The 21650-nt window shown below is 48.0% G+C and overlaps 1 protein-coding gene across 2 annotated transcripts; it reads right to left on the reverse strand.

Moving 5' to 3' along the window:
• Nucleotides 1-13238: 13238 nt before the first annotated feature.
• LOC142925737 (uncharacterized) lies at nucleotides 13239-21615 on the reverse strand. Of its 2 annotated transcripts, none has more exons than XM_076069170.1 (11): nucleotides 21422-21615; nucleotides 20942-21239; nucleotides 20015-20132; nucleotides 18596-18665; nucleotides 18212-18300; nucleotides 16800-16907; nucleotides 15472-15581; nucleotides 15134-15170; nucleotides 14221-14298; nucleotides 13624-13674; nucleotides 13239-13380 (listed from the first exon to the last, which is right to left on the reverse strand). In XM_076069170.1, exons 1-11 carry the CDS (start codon nucleotides 21480-21482, stop codon nucleotides 13378-13380), a joined length of 1023 nt encoding a protein of 340 aa, XP_075925285.1. In that variant the 5' UTR covers nucleotides 21483-21615; the 3' UTR covers nucleotides 13239-13377. The 2 variants fall into 2 exon arrangements, with proteins under 2 accessions (XP_075925285.1, XP_075925284.1); XM_076069169.1 differs by having other exon boundaries at nucleotides 20942-21269.
• Nucleotides 21616-21650: the final 35 nt, after the last annotated feature.

The raw sequence follows: 21650 nt of genomic DNA on the forward strand, positions 1-21650 counted from the left end.
GATTGAATGGTGCAACTGATTTTGCTGTGCTGTGTTAAATAAGATATTTGCATGACTGCTTTTGTTTTATTTTGTGAATAGCAAAAAGCATTCAACCCCATAATACATGTTGTTTAAATGGTCGAGCGTCCATTTTATATCCCATAGCTTAACCACTCATATCTTTCGATTCCTCTCGATGAGGCGAGCAGTACGAGTACCACTTTGATGGGTCTGCGACGTTTCCTTCCAGAGTTATTACAAAAAAACCACAAACATCCCAGAATCCTCTCGATTTGGGGTCAAAATGTTGTCGCTCATTAAATCCCATAAGAAACGCCTCATCTAATAAATGTGATTGACTTCTCCCCGTCTGGACGAGCGGGATTGAATGGTGCAACTGATTTTGCTGTGCTGTGTTAAATAAGATATTTGCATGACTGCTTTTGTTTTATTTTGTGAATAGCAAAAAGCATTCAACCCAATAATACATGTTGTTTTATTGGTCGCTCGTCCATTTCATATCCCATAGCTTAACCACTCATATCATTGGATTCCTCTCGATGAGGGGAGCAGTAGGAGTACCACCTTGATGGGACTGCGACGTTTCCTTCCAGAGTTATTACAAAAAAACCACAAACATCCCAGAATCCTCTCGATTTGGGGTCAAAATGTTGTCGCTCAATAAATCCCATAAGAAACGTCGCATCGAATAAATGTGATTGAATTCTCCCCGTCTGGACGAGCGGGATTGAATGGTGCAACTGATTTTGCTGTGCTGTGTTAAATCAGATATTTGCATGACTGCTTTTGTTTTATTTTGTGAATAGCAAAAAGCATTCAACCTCATAATACATGTTGTTTTATTGGTCGCTCGTCCATTTCATATCCCATAGCTTAATCACTCATATCTTTGGATTCCTCTCGATGAGGTGAGCAGTACGAGTACCACCTTGATGGGTCTGCGACGTTTCCTTCCAGAGTTATTACAAAAAAACCACAAACATTCCAGAATCCTCTCGGTTTGGGGTCAAAATGTTGTTGCTCATTAAATCCCATAAGAAACGCCTCATCTAATAAATGTGATTGAATTCTCCCCGTCTGGACGAGCGGGATTGAATGGTGCAACTGATTTTGCTGTGCTGTGTTAAATACGATATTTGCATGACTGCTTTTGTTTTATTTTGTGAATAGCAAAAAGCATTCAACCCAATAATACATGTTGTTTAATTGGTCGAGCGTCCATTTCATATCCCATAGCTTAACCACTCATATCTTTGCATTCCTCTCGTTGAGGCGAGCAGTAGGAGTACCAATTTGATGGGTCTGCGACGTTTCCTTCCAGAGTTATTACAAAAAAACCACAAACATCCCAGAATCCTCTCGATTTGGGGTCAAAATGTTGTCGCTCAATAAACCCCATAAGAAACGTCGCATTGAATAAATCTGATTGAATTCTCCCCGTATGGACGAGCGGGATTGAATGGTGCAACTGATTTTGCTGTGCTGTGTTAAATAAGATATTTGCATGACTGCTTTTGTTTTATTTTGTGAATAGCAAAAAGCATTCATCCCCATAATACATGTTGTTTTATTGGTCGCTCGTCCATTTCATATCCCATAGCTTAACCACTCATATCTTTGGATTCCTCTCGATGAGGGGAGCAGTATGAGTACCACCTTGATGGGTCTTCGACGTTACCTTCCAGAGTTATTACAAAAAAAACCACAAACATCCCAGAATCCTCTCGGTTTGGGGTCAAAATGTTGTCGCTCATTAAATCCCATAAGAAACGCCTCATCTAATAAATGTGATTGAATTCTCCCCGTCTGGACGAGCGGGATTGAATGGTGCAACTGATTTTGCTGTGCTGTGTTAAATAAGATATTTGCATGACTGCTTTTGTTTTATTTTGTGAATAGCAAAAAGCATTCAACCCAATAATACATGTTGTTTTATTGGTCGCTCATCCATTTCATATCCCATAGCTCAACCACTCATATCTTTGGATTCCTCTCGATGAGGCGAGCAGTACGATTACTACCTTGATGGGTCTGCGACGTTTCCTTCCAGAGTTATTACAAAAAAAACCACAAACATCCCAGAATCCTCTCGATTTGGGGTCAAAATGTTGTCGCTCAATAAATCCCATATGAAACGTCGCAAAGAATAAATGTGATTGAATTCTCCCCGTCTGGACGAGCGGGATTGAATGGTGCAACTGATTTTGCTGTGCTGTGTTAAATAAGATATTTGCATGACTGCTTTTGTTTTATTTTGTGAATAGCAAAAAGCATTCAACCCCATAATACATGTTGTTTTATTGGTCGCTCGTCCATTTCATATCCCATAGCTTAATCACTCATATCTTTGGATTCCTCTCGATGAGGGGAGCAGCAGGAGTACCACCTTGATTGGTCTGCGACGTTACCTTCCAGAGTTATTACAAAAAAACCACAAACATCCCAGAATCCTCTCGGTTTGGGGTCAAAATGTTGTCGCTCATTAAATCCCATTAGAAACGTCGCATCGAATAAATGTGATTGAATTCTCCCCGTCTGGACGAGCGGGATTGAATGGTGCAACTGATTTTGCTGTGCTGTGTTAAATACGATATTTGCTTTACTGCTTTTGTTTTATTTTGTGAATAGCAAAAAGCATTCAACCCCATAATACATGTTTTTTTATTGGTCGAGCGTCCATTTTATATCCCATAGCTTAACCCCTCATATCTTTGCATTCCTCTCGATGAGGCGAGTAGTACGAGTACCACCTTGATGGGTCTGGGACGTTTCCTTCCAGAGTTATTACAAAAAAACCACAAACATCCCAGAATCCTCTCGATTTGGGGTCAAAATGTTGTCGCTCATTAAATCCCATATGAAACGTCGCAAAGAATAAATGTGATTGAATTCTCCCCGTCTGGACGAGCGGGATTGAATGGTGCAACTGATTTTGCTGTGCTTTGTTAAATAAGATATATTGCATGACTGCTTTTGTTTTATTTTGTGAATAGCAAAAAGCATTCAACCCCATAATACATGTTGTTTTATTGGTCGCTCGTCCATTTCATATCCCATAGCTTAACCACTCATATCTTTGGATTCCTCTCGATGAGGGGAGCAGCAGGAGTACCACCTTGATTGGTCTGCGACGTTACCTTCCAGAGTTATTACAAAAAAACCACAAACATCCCAGAATCCTCTCGGTTTGGGGTCAAAATGTTGTCGCTCATTAAATCCCATAAGAAACGTCGCATCGAATAAATGTGATTGAATTCTCCCCGTCTGGACGAGCGGGATTGAATGGTGCAACTGATTTTGCTGTGCTGTGTTAAATACGATATTTGCTTTACTGCTTTTGTTTTATTTTGTGAATAGCAAAAAGCATTCAACCCCATAATACATGTTTTTTATTGGTCGAGCGTCCATTTTATATCCCATAGCTTAACCCCTCATATCTTTGCATTCCTCTCGATGAGGCGAGCAGTACGAGTACCACCTTGATGGGTCTGGGACGTTTCCTTCCAGAGTTATTACAAAAAAACCACAAACATCCCAGAATCCTCTCGATTTGGGGTCAAAATGTTGTCGCTCAATAAATCCCATAAGAAACGTCGCATCGAATAAATGTGATTGAATTCTCCCCGTCTGGACGAGCGGGATTGAATGGTGCAACTGATTTTGCTGTGCTGTGTTAAATAAGATATTTGCATGACTGCTTTTGTTTTATTTTGTGAATAGCAAAAAGCATTCAACCCCATAATACATGTTGTTTTATTGGTCGCTCGTCCATTTCATATCCCATAGCTTAACCACTCATATCTTTCGATTCCTCTCGTTGAGGCGAGCAGTAGGAGTACCACTTTGATGGGTCTGCGACGTTTCCTTCCAGAGTTATTACAAAAAAAACCACAAACATCCCAGAATCCTCTCGGTTTGGGGTCAAAATGTTGTCGCTCATTAAATCCCATAAGAAACGCCTCATCTAATAAATGTGATTGAATTCTCCCCGTCTGGAAGAGCGGGATTGAATGGTGCAACTGATTTTGCTGTGCTGTGTTAAATAAGATATTTGCATGACTGCTTTTGTTTTATTTTGTGAATAGCAAAAAGCATTCAACCCAATAATACATGTTGTTTTATTGGTTGCTCGTCCATTTCATATCCCATAGCTTAACCACTCATATCTTTGGATTCCTCTCGATGAGGCGAGCAGTACGAGTACCACCTTGATGGGTCTGCGACGTTTCCTTCCAGAGTTATCACAAAAAAACCACAAACATCCCAGAATCCTCTCGATTTGGGGTCAAAATGTTGTCGCTCAATACATCCCATAAGAAACGTCGCATAGAATAAATGTGATTGAATTCTCCCCGTCTTGACGAGAGGAATTGAATGGTGCAACTGATTTTGCTGTGCTGTGTTAAATCAGATATTTGCATGACTGCTTTTGTTCTAGTTTGTGTATAGCAAAAAGCATTCAACCTCATAATACATGTTGATTTATTGGTCGCTCGTCCATTTCATATCCCATAGCTTAACCACTCATATCATTGGATTCCGCTCGATGAGTCGAGCAGTACGAGTACCACCTTGATGGGTCTCCAACGTTTCCTTCCAGAGTTATTACAAAAAAACCACAAACATCCCAGAATCCTCTCGGTTTGGGGTCAAAATGTTGTCGCTCATTAAATCCCATAAGAAACGTCGCATCGAATAAATGTGATTGAATTCTCCCCGTCTGGACGAGCGGGATTGAATGGTGCAACTGATTTTGCTGTGCTGTGTTAAATACGATATTTGCTTTCCTGCTTTTGTTTTATTTTGTGAATAGCAAAAAGCATTCAACCCCATAATACATGTTGTTTAATTGGTCGAGCGTCCATTTTATATCCCATAGCTTAACCCCTCATATCTTTGCATTCCTCTCGATGAGGCGAGCAGTACGAGTACCACCTTGATGGGTCTGCGACGTTTCCTTCCAGAGTTATTACAAAAAAAACCACAAACATCCCAGAATCCTCTCGATTTGGGGTCAAAATGTTTTCGCTCAATAAACCCCATAAGAAACGTCGCATTGAATAAATGTGATTGACTTCTCCCCGTCTGGACGAGCGGGATTGAATGGTGCAACTGATTTTGCTGTGCTGTGTTAAATAAGATATTTGCATGACTGCTTTTGTTTTATTTTGTGAATAGCAAAAAGCATTCAACCCCATAATACATGTTGTTTTATTGGTCGCTCATCCATTTCATATCCCATAGCTTAACCACTCATATCTTTGGATTCCTCTCGATGAGGCGAGCAGTACGATTACTACTTTGATTGGTCTGCGACGTTTGCTTCCAGAGTTATTACAAAAAAACCACAAACATCCCAGAATCCTCTCGATTTGGGGTCAAAATGTTGTCGCTCAATAAATCCCATATGAAACGTCGCAAAGAATAAATGTGATTGAATTCTCCCCGTCTGGACGAGCGGGATTGAATGGTGCAACTGATTTTGCTGTGCTGTGTTAAATAAGATATTTGCATGACTGCTTTTGTTTTATTTTGTGAATAGCAAAAAGCATTCAACCCCATAATACATGTTGTTTTATTGGTCGCTCGTCCATTTCATATCCCATAGCTGAACTACTCATATCTTTGGATTCCTCTCGATGAGGCGAGCAGTAGGAGTTCCACCTTGATGGGTCTGCGACGTCTCCTTCCAGAGTTATTACCAATAAACCACAAACATCCCAGAATCCTCTCGGATTGGGGTCAAAATGTTGTCGCTTATTAAATCCCATGTGAAACGTCGCATCGAATAAATGTGATTGAATTCTCCCCGTCTGGACGAGCGGAATTGAATGGTGCAACTGGTTTTGCTGTGCGGTGTTAAATCAGATATTTGCATGACTGCTTTTGTTCTAGTTTGTGAATAGCAAAAAGCATTCAACCCCATAATACATGTTGTTTTATTGGTCGATCGTCCATTTCATATCCCATAGCTTAACGACTCATATATTTGGATTCCTCTCGACGAGGCGAGCAGTAGGAGTACCACCTTGATGGGTCAGCGACGTTTCCTTCCAGAGTTATTACCAATAAACCACAAACATCCCAGAATCCTCTCGGTTTGGGGTCAAAATGTTGTCGCTTATTAAATCCCATAAGAAACGTCGCATCGAATAAATGTGATTGAATTCTCCCCGTCTGGACGAGCGGAATTGAATGGTGCAACTGCTAGGCACGCTCACCAGCACGGAGGCCGCGAGGCTCGCCAGCCCCGCGTCGTCCCCGGCGCGCAGCAGAGGCCCCGAGCAGCTGCCTCGGGGCCTCCGTCCGCCTCGCCACCTCCTCGCCCTCCTCCTCCTCGTAGTGACACGAGCGCGACGAGGTGGAGGCCATGCTTCCCTCGCCGGGCGCGCTCGACTCCTCAGGGGCGAGAGACGCCGACCAGACAGGGCCGGATTCAGGCTACGAGGGCCCTGAGTAAATTGCAAACAGTATTGCAATGTTTATTAAGTCATACAAAAGTGTTTTTACCGATGTAAAATGAACACATTTATTCGACTCGTGGTAAAATCATCAAACGTGAATGACTCGCTATACTCGTTTCTGTAAACACACGTCGAAAGATAAAAGGTCGACCCGAGGTCCTCGCTACCGTCGCTGAGCTGCGTAGATTCAATGTGGGGACGCAGTGCCTCGACCAGGGGGGCTGAGTCCCGATTGGCCTGGGGGGGGGGGGGGGTTGGCCCAACCCCGAGGCCAACTGTGGGGCGAGGGGAGGGGGCTCGTGAGAGCTGAACGCTGGACGCCACTAAACTATTTGTTTATTTTAGCAGGTGGGGCCCACTGAGCCATTGTAGCCTTTTTTTCAGAAGAGACCTGGCCACACATTATAGTCCAACGAAGTGGCTTATCATCGTGTGGAAATGTTAGCAGCCAAATACTCTTAAACGCGTGATCCTGATTGATACTAAATGTGGAGGAAGAAACCCAGAGGGCCTGGAGAAAAAAAAAAACACGCGACCGAGGGGAGAGACGCAAACAAATTCCAAATATTACAGCAGGCGAGGTAGTGAACATCTCGCCACCGCGGCGCCCAAGCGCTGAGTCTGGGTCAACACTCATTTTTTACTTTTGGTGAATTGCGTCTTCGCGTTAACCGGGTCAGAGGGCCATTTGCCAGGCAACACGGCAGGGACATCCTAGCAGGCATTTGTGGTTGAAACTCGTTGCCCGCAGTTATAACGCCGTGAGTTGGGGGCTGAGTTATGCAATTAAAATGGTTATTTATAACATGTGCGATGTTGAAATGTCTCTTCAGCACCACGGTCTTTGCATAGAAGCACTCTTACAAAATGGAGCTGTATACCATTCACAAAAGCACCATGCCATAACCTTACAACAGTTCCATCTCCCAGCAGCTCACTTGTATACCCGTTTCCTTGCCAGAGGCTATGTTTGATCCTTAAATCTACACATTCATTGGGAACCTACCCCGATTTAGTAAAAAAACCTCACATTTTAGAATTTCCCACTGCATGTCACTGCCAACCGCACACTCACCTCTTACCCACTGATAGCTTCTGATTTGACAAGCCCATTGTTAGACCTACACCATACCTCTTTCTCAGGAAGTCCATGTAACAGTGGAATGTGTTTCAAATTCCGTGAGTTGGTAGCGCTTCCAATGCACGTGCGTTACAGTTTTAGGGACGAGGCTGTCTGCCTGTGCGTGAGTTTTAGGGATGAGGCTGTCTGCCTGTGCGTGACAGCTGTAGGGACGAGGCTGTCCGCCTGTGCGTGACAGCTGTAGGGACGAGGCTGTCCGCCTGTGCGTGACAGCTTTGGGGATGAGGCTGTCCACCTGTGCGTGACAACTGTAGGGACGAGGCTGTCCGCCTGTTCGTTACAGCTGTAGGCACGAGGCTGTCCGCCTGTGCGTTACAGCTGTAGGGACGAGGCTGTCCACCTGTGCGTGACAGCTGTAGGGACGAGGCTGTCCGCCTGTGCGTTACAGCTGTAGGGACGAGGCTTTCTGCCTGTGCGTGACAGCTGTAGCGATGAGCGTGCAGAGGCGCTGTGCGGGGCCGGACGTCGTTGCTGATCGCGAATCCCAGGCGCGCTACGACCACCTGGAGCACGTCAGCAGCTGTGGCCCCTCTGCCTGGAGATGTTCTCCAAGCCCGTGGTCATCGTGCCCTGCCAGCACAACCTGGGCCACAAGTGCGGCAACGACGCGTTGCAGTTGCTCGCCCGAACGCTCGCCTGTGACACTCACCTGCACGTTCACCTGTACACTGACATGAACGCTCACTCACCTGTACATTCTCTTGCACACTCACCTGTATACTCATTCGCCTGTGCACTTGCCTGTACAGTACTCACCTGTGCAGTGACTAGCCTGCACGCTCACCTGTTCATTGTCACCCCCCTCCCACCCTCCTTGGGGGTACGGGGGGGGGGGCCGTGGTGCCGCCAGGAGGTGGTGCTGCACCGCCACGGCGTGTACACCTCCAACACAGCCTCCTCCTCTACAACATCATCCACATCTACACGCAGCAGCAGCAGCAGCAGCATGAGGGCAGGGGGCACGGAGCAGGGCAGTGACAAAGGGCAGGACACGACTGGGCCAGGGGGACAGGACGCAGGTGTAGGGGGCAGTGAAGGAGAGGAGGGAAGGGCAGGGTTTAGAGTAGGGTAGGAGGCAGGGAGGGCAAGGCTGTGTAGGGTAGAGTATTGGGGTAGAGGCGTATGGCTGGGTGGGGTAGTGTAGAGGAGGGCAAAACTGGGGATGGGCAGGGGTAGGGCAGTCTCAGGGCATGGTGGGCAAGGCAGCACAGCAGGAGAGGGCAAGGCTGGTCATAGTCACCTTGTTGCTCTGTCTGGTAGTTGCGTTGTTGGTGATGGTGGTGGTTGTTGTTGTGGGGTGTGGTTGTAGTACTATGGCAACCCGTGTTGTTGGTGGTGGTGCTAATGGCCACGTTGTTATTGTAGTGGTTGTGATCAGTGTTGTTGTGTTCATTGTTGTCTCTGTCATCGCTGTCACCGTCATCATCACTGTTGTGATTCTCCACGCAGCGTCGTCGTCGTTGTTGGAATCGCTGTTGTCCCAGTATTGTTGTTTATTGTTATCTCTGTGTTGTCATCCTCCAAGTGTTGTTGTTGTGCCAGTGTTATTGTTGTTGTCCTAGTTTCGTCGTCGTCGTCGTTGTGGTGGTGGCGGTGCCCCCAGGGGCCCCGGCGGCCGCGAGGACGCGGAGCCGCGCTGCTTGGAGCACGGTGAGGAGGAGGAGCAGGAGGAGGAGACACGTGGACTGATCCTCCTCCTCCTGGTGCCGCACGCCCAGCTGCTCGCTCTGCAACCAGCGGCACAGCCAGACGGCAACGCTCGACGTCATCAACGAGCAGCGTGACGTGGACTACTCCTCATACCTCCTCACACCACCACGCACCACCACACACCACCACGCACCACCACGCACCTCCACACACCACCACCACCACTACACACCACCACACACCTCACACCACCACACACCACCACGCACCACCACGCACCACCACACACCACCACCACTACACACCACCACACACCTCACACCACCACACACCACCACGCACCACCACGCACCACCACGCACCACCACCACTACACACCACCACACACCTCACACCACCACCACGCACCTCACCACCACACACCACGACACACAACCACACACCACGACACACAACCACACACAACCACACACAACCACACACAACCACACACCACCACGCACCACCACACACCACCAAGCACCACGCACCACCACACACCACCACGCACCACCACGCACCACCACACACCACGCCCCACCACACACCACCACCACCACGCACCACCACACGCCACCACACACCACTACACACCACTACGCACCACCACGCACCACGACACACCACCACGCACCACCACGCACCACCACACACCACCACCACGCACCACCATACGCCACCACACACCACTACACACCACTACGCACCACCACGCACCACCACGCACCACACACCACCACGCACCACCACGCACCACCAACACCACACACCACCACGCAGCACAACGCACCACCACACACCACCACGCACCACCACACGCCACCACACACCACCACACACCACCACGCACCACGACACACCACCACGCACCACCACGCACCATCACACACCACCACGCACCACCACACACCACCACCACTACACAACACCACGCACCACCATCACCACGACGCACCACCACACACCACCACACACCACCACACACCACCACGCACCATCACCACCACGACAAACCACCACACACCACCGCCACCACACCGCTCTTCACACTTTCACGCCCCTCATCTCCAGACCTTCACGCCCCTCCATATACCCTGATTCCATCTTCGCTCACCCCCTCGCTCATCCACACACCTCACACATCCACACGCCTTGTCACACCTCATCACACCACCTCGCACCACCTCACACCTCCACATGATGTTGGAACCGGTACATCCCCCCCTGTATAGTGAGCTGAGTGATGGTGCTGGTGATGATGGTGATGCTATGTCTGTTACTGATGGTGATAAATACGTTGGTGATGTTAATGACGGTAATGGCAGTGATGATAGTTAATTATGTTGGTGATGGTGATGTTGATGATGGTAGTGATGTTAATGGTGATAATGGGCCGTCGCCTCCAACAGGGTGGGCCAAGTCTTGGTAGTGTTGGTTATATTTGTAGTGGTCGACTTGACGCGAACAACTTTCTTGTTTTCTCCGACACATCTTGTATTACAACTCTTCACAGTACGTCTGTGACTCCGTCATTCCGCTTAGCCGCAGCTCGCTCGCCGCGCTCTGCCCGTCTCGCTCACTCCGCTTCCTTCCCCTATCCCTCACTGTCCCTTTGTGTCGTCCCTGTCTCTCTTCATCGCTCGCTGTCTCTGTCTCTCTCCGTCGCTCGCTGTCTCCGTCTGTCTCCGTCGCTCGCTGTCTCCGTCTCTCTCCGTCGCTCGCTGTCTCCATCTCTGTCCGTCGCTCGCTGTCTCCGTCTCTCTCCGTCGCTCGCTGTCTCCGTCTCTCTCCGTCGCTCGCTGTCTCCGTCGCTCGCTGTCTCCGTCTCTCTCCGTCGCTCGCTGTCTCCGTCTCTCTCCGTCGCTCGCTGTCTCCGTCTCTCTCCGTCGCTCGCTGTCTCCGTCTCTCTCCGTCGCTCGCTGTCTTCGTCTCCGTCGCTCGCTGTCTCCGTCTCTCTCCGTCACTCGCTGTCTCCGTCTCTCTCCGTCGCTCGCTGTCTCCGTCTCTCTCCGTCGCTCGCTGTCTTCGTCTCTCTCCGTCGCTCGCTGTCTCCGTCTCTCTCCGTCGCTCGATGTCTCCGTCTCTCTCCGTCGCTCGATGTCTCCGTCTCTCTCCGTCGCTCGATGTCTCCATCGCTCGATGTCTCCGTCGCTCGCTGTCTCCGTCGCTCGCTGTCTCCGTCTCTCTCCGTCTCTCGATGTCGCCGTCTCTCGATGTCTCCGTCGCTCGATGTCTCCGTCTCTCGATGTCTCCGTCGCTCGCTGTCTCCGTCTCTGTCCGTCGCTCAATGTCTCTGTCTCTCTCCGTCGCTCGATGTCTCTGTCTCTCTCCGTCGCTCGCCGTCTCAGTCTCGTCTCCGTCGCTCGATGTCTCCGTCACATTGCTGGATTCAAACTCGGGTCTCCAAATTAATATTTCAGTGTGTAAACCACTGCTCCCATATTTAATTAACTACTGGTTAATTGGCCCATTAACTGTTGAATTAAATGTAATTTCTATCAACTCACCTATCCATATCAGTGATGATGATGATGATGATACGTATTTAGCGCGCAGCGCGACAGACCCGGTGACCTGAGTTTGATTCCTGCTCAAGGTCAACACCAGTCAGGATTATGTGAAACGGTCCTGGGCCTCCCCTAGGTCGACTCAGCCTCAAATGAGTACCTAGTGCAGTGTGTAAACAACACCATTTGGGAGACAAAGGCAGTTGGGCATGGTGCTGGCCATCTACCCCATCGCATACCATGCCAGCCTTAATAGGTGCTCGCTAACACCACCTGCCCCAACAGTCTGTTAAGGCTATAGGGGGGATGTTTGTCATCGTGTGAGTGATGGGGCAATAGTACAGAAAGTAGACAAGTTTCCGTACCTGGGCAGTGTGCTTCTAACCAACTCCAGTTTGGCTGCAGTTGTCTCACCCTGAATCCGCTGAGCAGCACTGCATTTGTTTTTCACCGTGTGAACGAAAATTAAGTTGAATATTTTGAGGTTCTTTAAAAATTATTACTAAACACTGCTTATAAACATAAACGCATAAATGCTGAGAATATAATGTCAGATGCATATCGTCTGTACTTTATACAGTGGCTTGTGCTAAGAAACTGCCAGTCAGACGCAAACTTGTCATGCTGGGGTGTTATTGCCAGAAACGCCTTTGTTTCCCCAGCGCTGATTTTTACCAACCACACCTGGTATTCAATTAAGATTGAGTCGACTTAGGGGAGGAGTAGGGCCGGTTCAAATATAATTTACCACTGCTATTGGCCACGACCGGGAATTATGTGAAATAGTATCGGAGCCAGATGACATCCCCGTCGCACCCCACGGTAAACAGGAGGAAATGGCTCTGACACTCGGGTCCGTATGTTTACACGGGCCTTCCCACCATAATGGTCCTTAATGATTGTGAACAGAGTCAGGGACCCCAAAAGCACAAAGAATAACCCAAGACCGTGGCCTCTTATTGGTATTTGAGGTCTTCACCAGGTCAAGAGAGCTTCCTGGTGTGTGCACGTGTTCCACTGTTGCGGTGCCCTGCAGTGGCATTTTGGTGACACTTTTTTTTTTCAATTTGTGGAGGAAATTTCTCCTGCCATGGCCAGGTTGGATCTGATGTATGGAGTCCCACTGCTTGCGGTGGTGAGGGGCCAGTGAGCTTCCTGATGGTTTGATCCACAATGAGGCGCTTCTTTGGGATGTTTGCGTTCTTCCAATTGTTTATCCACTCAAGCATATCGGTTGTGTGGACATAAGCCGGATGGATTTAAGAAACGTTTCCATTGATTACCACGATAACAGATCAAACTAGCGACTTCTGGATTGTGTACCAACCATTGCGTCATGCCAGCGTCTTGTGATGTCATGGTTATAGGTGGGGGGAAATAACAACCAGGGTACAAGGTGTTAGTGTGTCGTGAGTTTGAGGACACAGTTTCAAATATAGTTATTTTTTTATTTTTTTCCTCTCCCCCCAAATGGGGTAAAAACAAATAAATTGCAATGTATAAGGGTTGTGGAGGAAAGGGTTGGTAGGAGAATGTGTGCCGAGATCGCCAGCAATCTGCGGCGGACGCCTGCTCACTGTACGAACGCCTCCCGTGGAATCCGTCCGGTAGTCGGACGAAAAGGAACGATGAAGGTAGGCGACCGCGGTTTTCGGAGATCCGAGGCGGACGGCGACAGTGATGAGGGAAGGGGGGAGAGAGAGGGGTGGAATAGAAGGGGAGATGGGCGGTATCGTTAGTGATGCTCGTCAAACGCGAATGCGCCCGACCGTTTGCTATCAGTCGTGTCCATAAACGGTGCGGATGGGACGGCACTCACGTTCAGTTCCATGAGGGTGTTCGCACACTGCTGGAACTGCCAGCTGTTCTCCTGCAGCCACCCGAGAGTGGGCGCGCACGCACACAGGAGAGACGTCAACATGACTACCCAGTTTGCCAACCAGATAACTAGGCCTGGCCTGGATCCCATGGCAGCCTGAATGGGCGACGCCACTCCAAGTGGGTCATGTAAACCCCTTACATTGTGCCGCTTTGCTCGCTTTCCTATGGGAGCTGCACGCTTTGATGTTGGCCGACTTCGGAAACAGTCATAATGTCACAAAGTCAGTGCACAAGAGGTGCAACTGTTAAGCTGCTGCTGATTAAGTTTAAGTTTTTGCCAATGTTTTGTAAAATAAAATGGTGGATATGTAAACAAGTGATTGATTAGAGCTTGGTATATGCTTAAGCCATTTCAAGCATACGTTAAACCTCTAATAATAATTATTTTAAAATAAATATTGTTCCTTTCATCTGGCTGTGGACAAAATGGAGGATGGGAAGTGGTAGGAGTAATGCCAGGGTTGTGGCCAAAGAGCCGCATGGCCCTCGAAAAGTTGGGAGAATAAATATTTCTCATTGTTGCAGCGAAGCGTACCGCAATTCTGTGCACCACCGCAGGCGTGGAGGGCACCACAGGCGTAGAACTTCGCAGCTGCGAAAGCATCTGCCCATCCTGATGGTGACAATGGTGAAGGTAGTGGTTGTAAAAAGTGGTATAGATCATGGCGATAATGATTGTGATTGATTATAGTGGTGAGCATGATTATGGAAACAGTAGTCGTGGTGATGAAGATAATGGTAAAGATGGTAATGATTGTTGTGGAAGTAGTAGTTATGGTGAAAGGGATCATGGTGATGATGGAATTACATTATGATGTTGGCGGTCAGGATGAAGATGACGGCAATAGTGGTGGTGTTTGTGGCAATGATGATGATAGTGATGATTGTGGTAACGATGGTAGATGTGTGACGAAGATAGTCAAAGATGGTGTTAGAGATAGATGATTGAAGCAATAAGTGATGATGTTGATAACCGCCAGCAGGACAAAAACAAAAAACAGATGACATTCAACAGCTGCTCATGTTCCTCTGTGTCATCTGTAAACTGCACGTAACCTTTTCTTAAGTGAACTCTTATACAAACAATTAAGACACTTAAGTGGGCTCGGGCAGGACACGTCTTCATAAGGGTTAATGGCTGATGATCAAGAATGCAGCAATGAGATGGAACCCATCTAACAGTTGTTCATGGGCAGGTGCTAGGTGGGTTATTACAATTTCGCAATCATGAGAAATTTCAATGGCTTAGGGGAGGTATTCATCCAGCAGTAGTTTGACCAAGGCAGGAAATGATGACCTTCTTCAGAAGTGTTTTACTTGGTGCATTTGGCAAAATCCTCTGATCACAAGCACTTTTGCATGTGTGGGGAAACTGGAATGCACGGAGACATAAATATCACAGAGAGTGGGGATAGCTTGAGGGCCGGCATCTGTGGAGGGTCACTCACCAGGATCACGAGCTGTGGAAAGTGGTTTCGCACGAAGCTGTTGACACACACACATGCAGTTAGAGATGGGACACAAGGCCAAGGGAGTGTGTGTGAGTGACCGGGTGGATGAACGCATGAGCGAGCGGGGTGTTGAGTGCATGGGTGAAGCTGGAGGGTGGGGGAGTAGGCGTGCGGGCGAGCCATTGGTTGAACAGGCAACCACAAAGATAAACCATGTAGATGAGTGGGTGGATAAGCATGAGGACGAGTGAGTGCCTGGGTGAGTGGGGAGCTGCGTGGACGGACAGGCGAATGGGTAAGCGGGCAATGTCGCGTTCATGACGAAGGAGCGGTACCTCATGTAGGCATTTGGGTCGTGGAAGGAGTCGCACAGCGGATTCCCGTTCAGCCATAGCTCTTTCAAATTGAAGGCCTTCAGTGGGTAAAGTTCCCTCACATCTTTGAGCTGCATGGCAGGGGAGATATTTCCATACAATTAGGGGCATAAGGGCCATGCTTCTGGGCAACTTACCACAAGTTATGCATTACAATCCATGCCCACGCATGGATTGTAACGCTTTGCAGAATGCATTTGCCTTAGCGTGCAAAAGCTGACGCGCAGCTGTCACGGCAAAATGTGTATGCATATTTGTAAACAGTCCCTTGTGCTATAGTTTGCATCTCTTTTGGTTAACCCTTTCATCATTGGTGTGCGGTATTCAGTTGGGTGTCCTTGATAGTAACAACACATTATACAAACATTTCGTTTATATTGGATCACATTTTATGAACGTTACATTGCCCTCCATTACGAATGGGCAGAGTCAATGCAGAAATTCCTTTAATATTCGTTGAAAAGGGTTAACAAAGGAGGCCAAATACTGCAATCACATATTCTAAGTGAATGTATCAGCTCTCAACTTAATTGATTAATTAGCCCATTTCAGCATAATGGTCAAATTCAAGAGTCCATGCTATGTTTCGTCTTTTGTTTGTATTAATTGTATTTTGTTTGTGTGGTCTGTCCTGTCCAGTATGTACTGTGTCCCATTTGTACTGACCGTCTCATCGTATGTCTCACTGTACTCTCTTGTCTGCACTGTCTTGTTGCCTATCTTGTTCATGCAGCCCAATATGTTTTGTCCATATAATTAGTTGTCTGCCTTGTCTGTCTCTTATGTGTCATTAGCCTAATTTAACGTGCATATAATTTGCATGAATAATAAAGAACTGGTTCCGACACACCATTTGGTGCATGCGTTGTGAGTGCAATGACTGAAGTTAATTGACGTATTGATGCGGAGTTGCGGGCCTACTGTACAAAGTACATCAACAGGTACCACCCATAGGTGATACATGTTGATGTACTAAACTGCAATAGTACGTTTCACATTTGTGTATTCATTGCATTTAAATAATTAATTACGTTTCCACTAATTAAAGGCATATCTGATACCCAATACATGCTTAAAATAATATCAAGCGAATCGGAAATGAACAAGCACCAAAACAAAAGGAGACGATATAAGATATAATAGTAGGTATATCGATACTTGGATTGAATCGCGTAACGAACGGTCGACTCGCTGTGGCGAGGAATCTGAACCAACGCGACGCTCGCACCAGAGGTGCACCAGGCATGCGAGCGTCACGTCGCGATTTATTGAACGGCGCTCACACCCACATTGTTTTTGGAGAGGTTCAGCTTCTTGAGAGATGGAGTGTGCTGGGCAAGTTTTGCCAGGTCATCCAACCGGTGCAGGTCATTGCACGTTAGATTCAGGGATGTGATCTGTGGGAGTGGAAAGCAAGGGAGGCACAGAAAAGAAAAAGGTCCCTCTTATAGCCTTAACAGTCTTTTGCAGAAAGTGCTGTGAGCGAGCACCTATGAAAGCCAGCACGGTACACAAGGGTGGTCAGCACCACGCCGACCGCCTCTGTCTCCCTAGTGGTGATGTTTACACACTGCACTAGGTACTCATTTGAGGCTAAGTCGACCGAGAGGAGGCCCAGGACCGGTTCAGATAATCGTCACTGGTGTTGGCCGTGAGCGGAAATCGAACTCTGGTCGCTCGATTCATAGCGCAGCGTGCGAACAACTGCACTACCGCTCCCCTCTAAGGGAGGCAAAAGACAAAGATCCCCAGTATAGCCTTAACAGACTAGGAGCAAGTGCTGTTAGCGAGAACCTATGAAGGCCAGGATGGCACACGAGGGGGTGGGTGGCCAGCACCACGCCGACCGCCTTTGTCTCCCCAGTGGCGATGTTTACTCACCGCACTAGGTACTCATTTGAGGCTGAGTCAACCTAGTGGAAGCCCAGGACCGGTTCAGAATAATTGTCACTGATTTTGGCCGTGAGCGGGAATAGACACTTGGGCCGCTAGGTTCGTAGCGCAGTGCAGTGCCACCACCTACGGTTTAGCAGCAATAGCAGCAATGTAAATGTCGTGCCGTGCCTCGTTTTGGTTTTATCTCAAGTCGATGGTCGGCGATGACCGCGAGGTAAAATGGGGGCTACGCAACCATGAAGCACGCACCAACATCCACGTGTGGCGACGCGCCTCTAATCCAGCACTAATTAATCTAGTCGCTAATACCAATGCCACATTATACTGCAGTTTGGTACGTATTTTGTACTGGTAGGAACCTCCTGGTTCCACCCAGCCCACAAGGGATTATTGTGTCCGTCTGTCGTCCATCCAAAAATGGGAGGGGTGGGGCTGGGTGGAGAGGGGAGGGTGGGGAGGGGCTGGGTGGGGAGGGAGGGGCGGGGTGGGGAAGGCGGCCACGGCACACACGAGGGGGTGGGTGGCCACCAACCACGTCCGGCCATCTTCACGACATTTTTCCCTCCACGTGGAGAATCAACAACATGCGTTTGGAGTATGCGGATGCTCACAATCTCTAAATTATAAGCCGCCAATTCGTTGAGCCATCATTCGAGGCAAGCAACGTTCCTACCAGCTCCCTCTGCAGGAATGTGTTTTAAGAGTAATAATGCCCTACAGACGAATGGACCAAGAGAGCTAACGCAGCAACACTATACCTTAGGTGCAAAGCATTAAAACACGTGGGGAGAGGAGAAGGCCGTACCATTGGAATATTCTCTCGGATGATCTTGTTCAGACCATCCATGTGGTCCTTCCGGTTCAAAACCAGGTCGACACCACGTGCCTCCAGCTCTGGGGAGTGGGGGAGGGTGATCGTGCATTCATTACGCGTTGCGTTCAACTCAACTCCTACCCTCGCGATGCATACAGTGAGTGATGCGTATAAGGATGAATTAATTAAATATTAGTTAAAATGACATGACAATGATATCTTTAGGCTAACAGGATGAATAAACTAGAACAAATGAGACTAAAGAAACAGTATGAACGATTCTCGGCTCAAATAATAAAGCTGAGTTGTGACAAGTTGTCAATGTGCAGGAGTGCAAAGTAAACTTAAAAAAACACAAATGTTTGTTTCAATTACCTTCATTAATTCTGACCGCCTTCAAGTCCAGAGCTTTGTTGGTAGGGTCATATTTTTGGCTCAAACATTTCTGTAAAAAGAACACGCACATGTCGCATCCCCCATTAGCATAAACTGGCTGCTATGACAGGGTCTGTTGGGGTGCACCAATTTTAAGCACAATGTGAGGACACAGCATCACCATGTCATCTACACGCATTGCGTGTCACTCAGTGACACGGCTTTTGCAGTAGAAAAACAACCTGTCGCTGCCTGAGCCGCGCTGAGTTGACTTGGCACAGCAGTGGGCATAGTAACACACAGACCTGGCTGTCTTTGTCACTGCTAACATTGTCTACGTAATGGCCCTGTACGTTTATTTTAGGTCAAATTGACCAAGCTCAGATACCCACTCTAACAGCAGGGTGATTACTGGAGCCGGGACCAGAGTGCAGTGGGTTTGCTCAACCAACCACAGAAAATACTCCCTGTTTAGGCTTACAGAGTATTGGGGGCAGCGAGTGCTCTTCGTGAACACTAATTAAGGCCGGAAAGGTACACCAGACGGTGATGTGGTGAGCACCACACCAAGCTGTGTTTGTCTCCCCATTGGTGATGTTAACAAACTGAACCAGGTATAAATATATGGTTGCGTCCATATAGGAAAAGTGTCATAGCATCACAAGTTTAAGAGGGCATGGCTCTAAAGAAAGCTGTCTATGGTGTGGACCAATCAGTTTAAAAGACAATGCATATACTACCAGAGCATGTTTTTTGTTTGCATGTTCACCACGAGCATATATGGTTAATGCAGACATGATTCCTTGCAAAAGGTTTCAAAATGGTGTTATAACATCTTAACACTATTTTTATTGCCAGAAAGGCTAACATCTATTCTTATATAGCAATGTTGCATGTCGATTTAAACTAGATACTTTACAACGTCAAAGTTTAGTTTGTTTAACCAGTTGAGAATTCAAGAGACCAGGATGTGTTCACTTTTTGTCAAGGAGCATAAACCATCACATGAGCTCCAGTCATCCTCGTAGTGGCTTTTGGCCACTCATCGAAAAAAGATAGTCACTGCATCGAGCGCATTCAAATGCACTTCTGCGGCCTTCTGGAACGCTCTTCCAATATCAGGAAGCTACTGGAGCTATGCACTCTTAAATATAAATTGACAACTCATTTCCCTATAACTACTTGTTGTGTTTAGTTGTCCTCCCGCACCTCCGGTCAGCATGGTTGGCTATGTATGGTGTGAAATAAGTTTAAATGCATACATTTCCGAGAGTGACCTGGGTCACCAAAATGACAAGTCTCTATATTCTATAATTATTTTGGTGCAACTGTTAACCTTTTATAATTGGCATTTCTTTCTCAAAACCTGATACCTAGGATACTCCATCTCCACGTTTGCACACCCCCCAGTACATTTACCGAGATCTCGAACCAGCACAATTGGCTTGGCACCGCAGAATCGGCTTTGAAGATGCGCCGCTTGGCCATCAGCAGCTGCTGCCGCTGCGCCTTGCAGATGGACATCGTATAGGGTCCGCTGGTGGTGGCAACGCAGGTGCACCACAAACAAAACACAACAGCACAGAACATCAGCGATGAGGGCAAGAATTAGGCACATGAGAAAAACCTGCGCTTTGCCCAGACAGAGGCAGTGTCCAGGCTCTACTCGAGGTTTGCATTATATTCTAGGTCGCTAGTCGACTATAATAGGAACGTGACTAATAGCCACAGGCAGAGCAAGATGTATACTGGATGTGGTGCGCCGGGTTGAGGTTATTAGTCAAAATGTTACTGACCCAGACAGACCCAGCTGAAATTATGCCCCGACTCTAAAAATAACGCAATAGCTAAACACTGATGGATGTATATAGCGTCTAACTCGAACACATCTCTAGATGCTGTATGAAAACCAGGGCGTGCGCACCATTGAGAATCAGATGTGGGCTCCGAGGATTGAGGTGAGAGCCTCATTCACCGCTATGGGAAAAGAGTATTGTGGTGGCCTTCCGGATCATATAGAGTAAATAACCCTCTTGTAGCCTACCTAGGTTGTAAGAGCAAGTGATGTCAGTGAGCGCCTATTAAGGCCTAAATGGCATGTAAAGGGGTGGGTGGTTTGGTCAGCCGCACCCGGCCGCCTTCACTGCCCCATTGCTGCTAAAGTTTTCACAATGCAGCAGGTACAAATCGACTTTGGGCAGGCCCGGGGACCGGTTCATATATCAATCTCCACTGATGTAGCCATGGCTGGAAATCAAACTAAGGTCCCCAGGTACATAGTGCAGTGGCCTAATCACCGCGTCCCCTCTGCACACACATGCACGGTGTGCGCTCAGTTAAACTTACCGGCGCTGGCAGGAACCCGACCTATCCCCCTTGTCCACATTTCCACGTCCACTCATACGATGGGAGCGGGGGATTCGGCCATCTCTAGCATCTCGTCCTCCGCTACTACAAGAGCCTCCGCCATCACCTCGTGTCCATCCTGCACCATTCCTTGTTTTCCAGGTGCCCATATGGTGTGCATATTCGCCTCTCTTTCCACCACGTGCGGGGAACCCAGACAACTCCTCAAACATGTGGGGTCTGGGGCCTCTATGAGGACTCCTGGCTGTAGCCTGGGTCTCCATGCACACTTCATGCTCTGTGGACACGGTGGTGGGGGGACTAAAATCTGAGTCAGTGGAGAATATTAATTTGTGAACTTACATTATAATACATGTGCGACAGTGCTGTATGTTGTACATTAATGCTGATGTGTGTTTTGTATGTTATAGGTTTGTGTTGTGTGTTATTGCTGCTGTGTTGTGCGATAGTGACGCGCACCTTGGAAAGTCATGTTCGCCATGGCCACGCAGAGCGAGAGGATGTCGGCTTCGTTCGCCATAGCTGTTGTCGCCGTCGTGGACTCCACGGCACTGCTGGGCTGTGATTCGCGTTGCTTGGCCGTCTTCGTGTTCCGCGCCACTGTCACAGCCAACTTCTCCGCCTCCCTCCGCCGTCTGATGCGTGCTTCCGCCCTGCCGTCTCTGAGACCCCGCCCCTTCCGGGTTAC

The sequence above is a fragment of the Petromyzon marinus genome, chromosome 23 (assembly GCF_048934315.1).
Source record: "Petromyzon marinus isolate PM22_M1 ecotype Great Lakes invasive population chromosome 23, UKy_Petmar_22M1.pri1.0, whole genome shotgun sequence".
Classification (NCBI taxonomy): Eukaryota; Metazoa; Chordata; class Hyperoartia; order Petromyzontiformes; family Petromyzontidae; genus Petromyzon; species Petromyzon marinus.

What these genes read in the sequence shown, in the direction of transcription:
- LOC142925737 (XM_076069169.1), bottom strand. Translation starts at nt 21,482, where the DNA reads ATGGCGAACGAAGCCGACATCCTCTCGCTCTGCGTGGCCATGGCGAAC. An exon ending in GGCGAACATGACTTTCCAAG is followed by an intron (nt 21,270 to 21,421) that starts GTGCGCGTCACT and finishes CCACTGACTCAG; the next exon opens with ATTTTAGTCCCCCCACCACC. An exon ending in GGCGGTCAGAATTAATGAAG is followed by an intron (nt 18,301 to 18,595) that starts GTAATTGAAACA and finishes CCCACTCCCCAG; the next exon opens with AGCTGGAGGCACGTGGTGTC.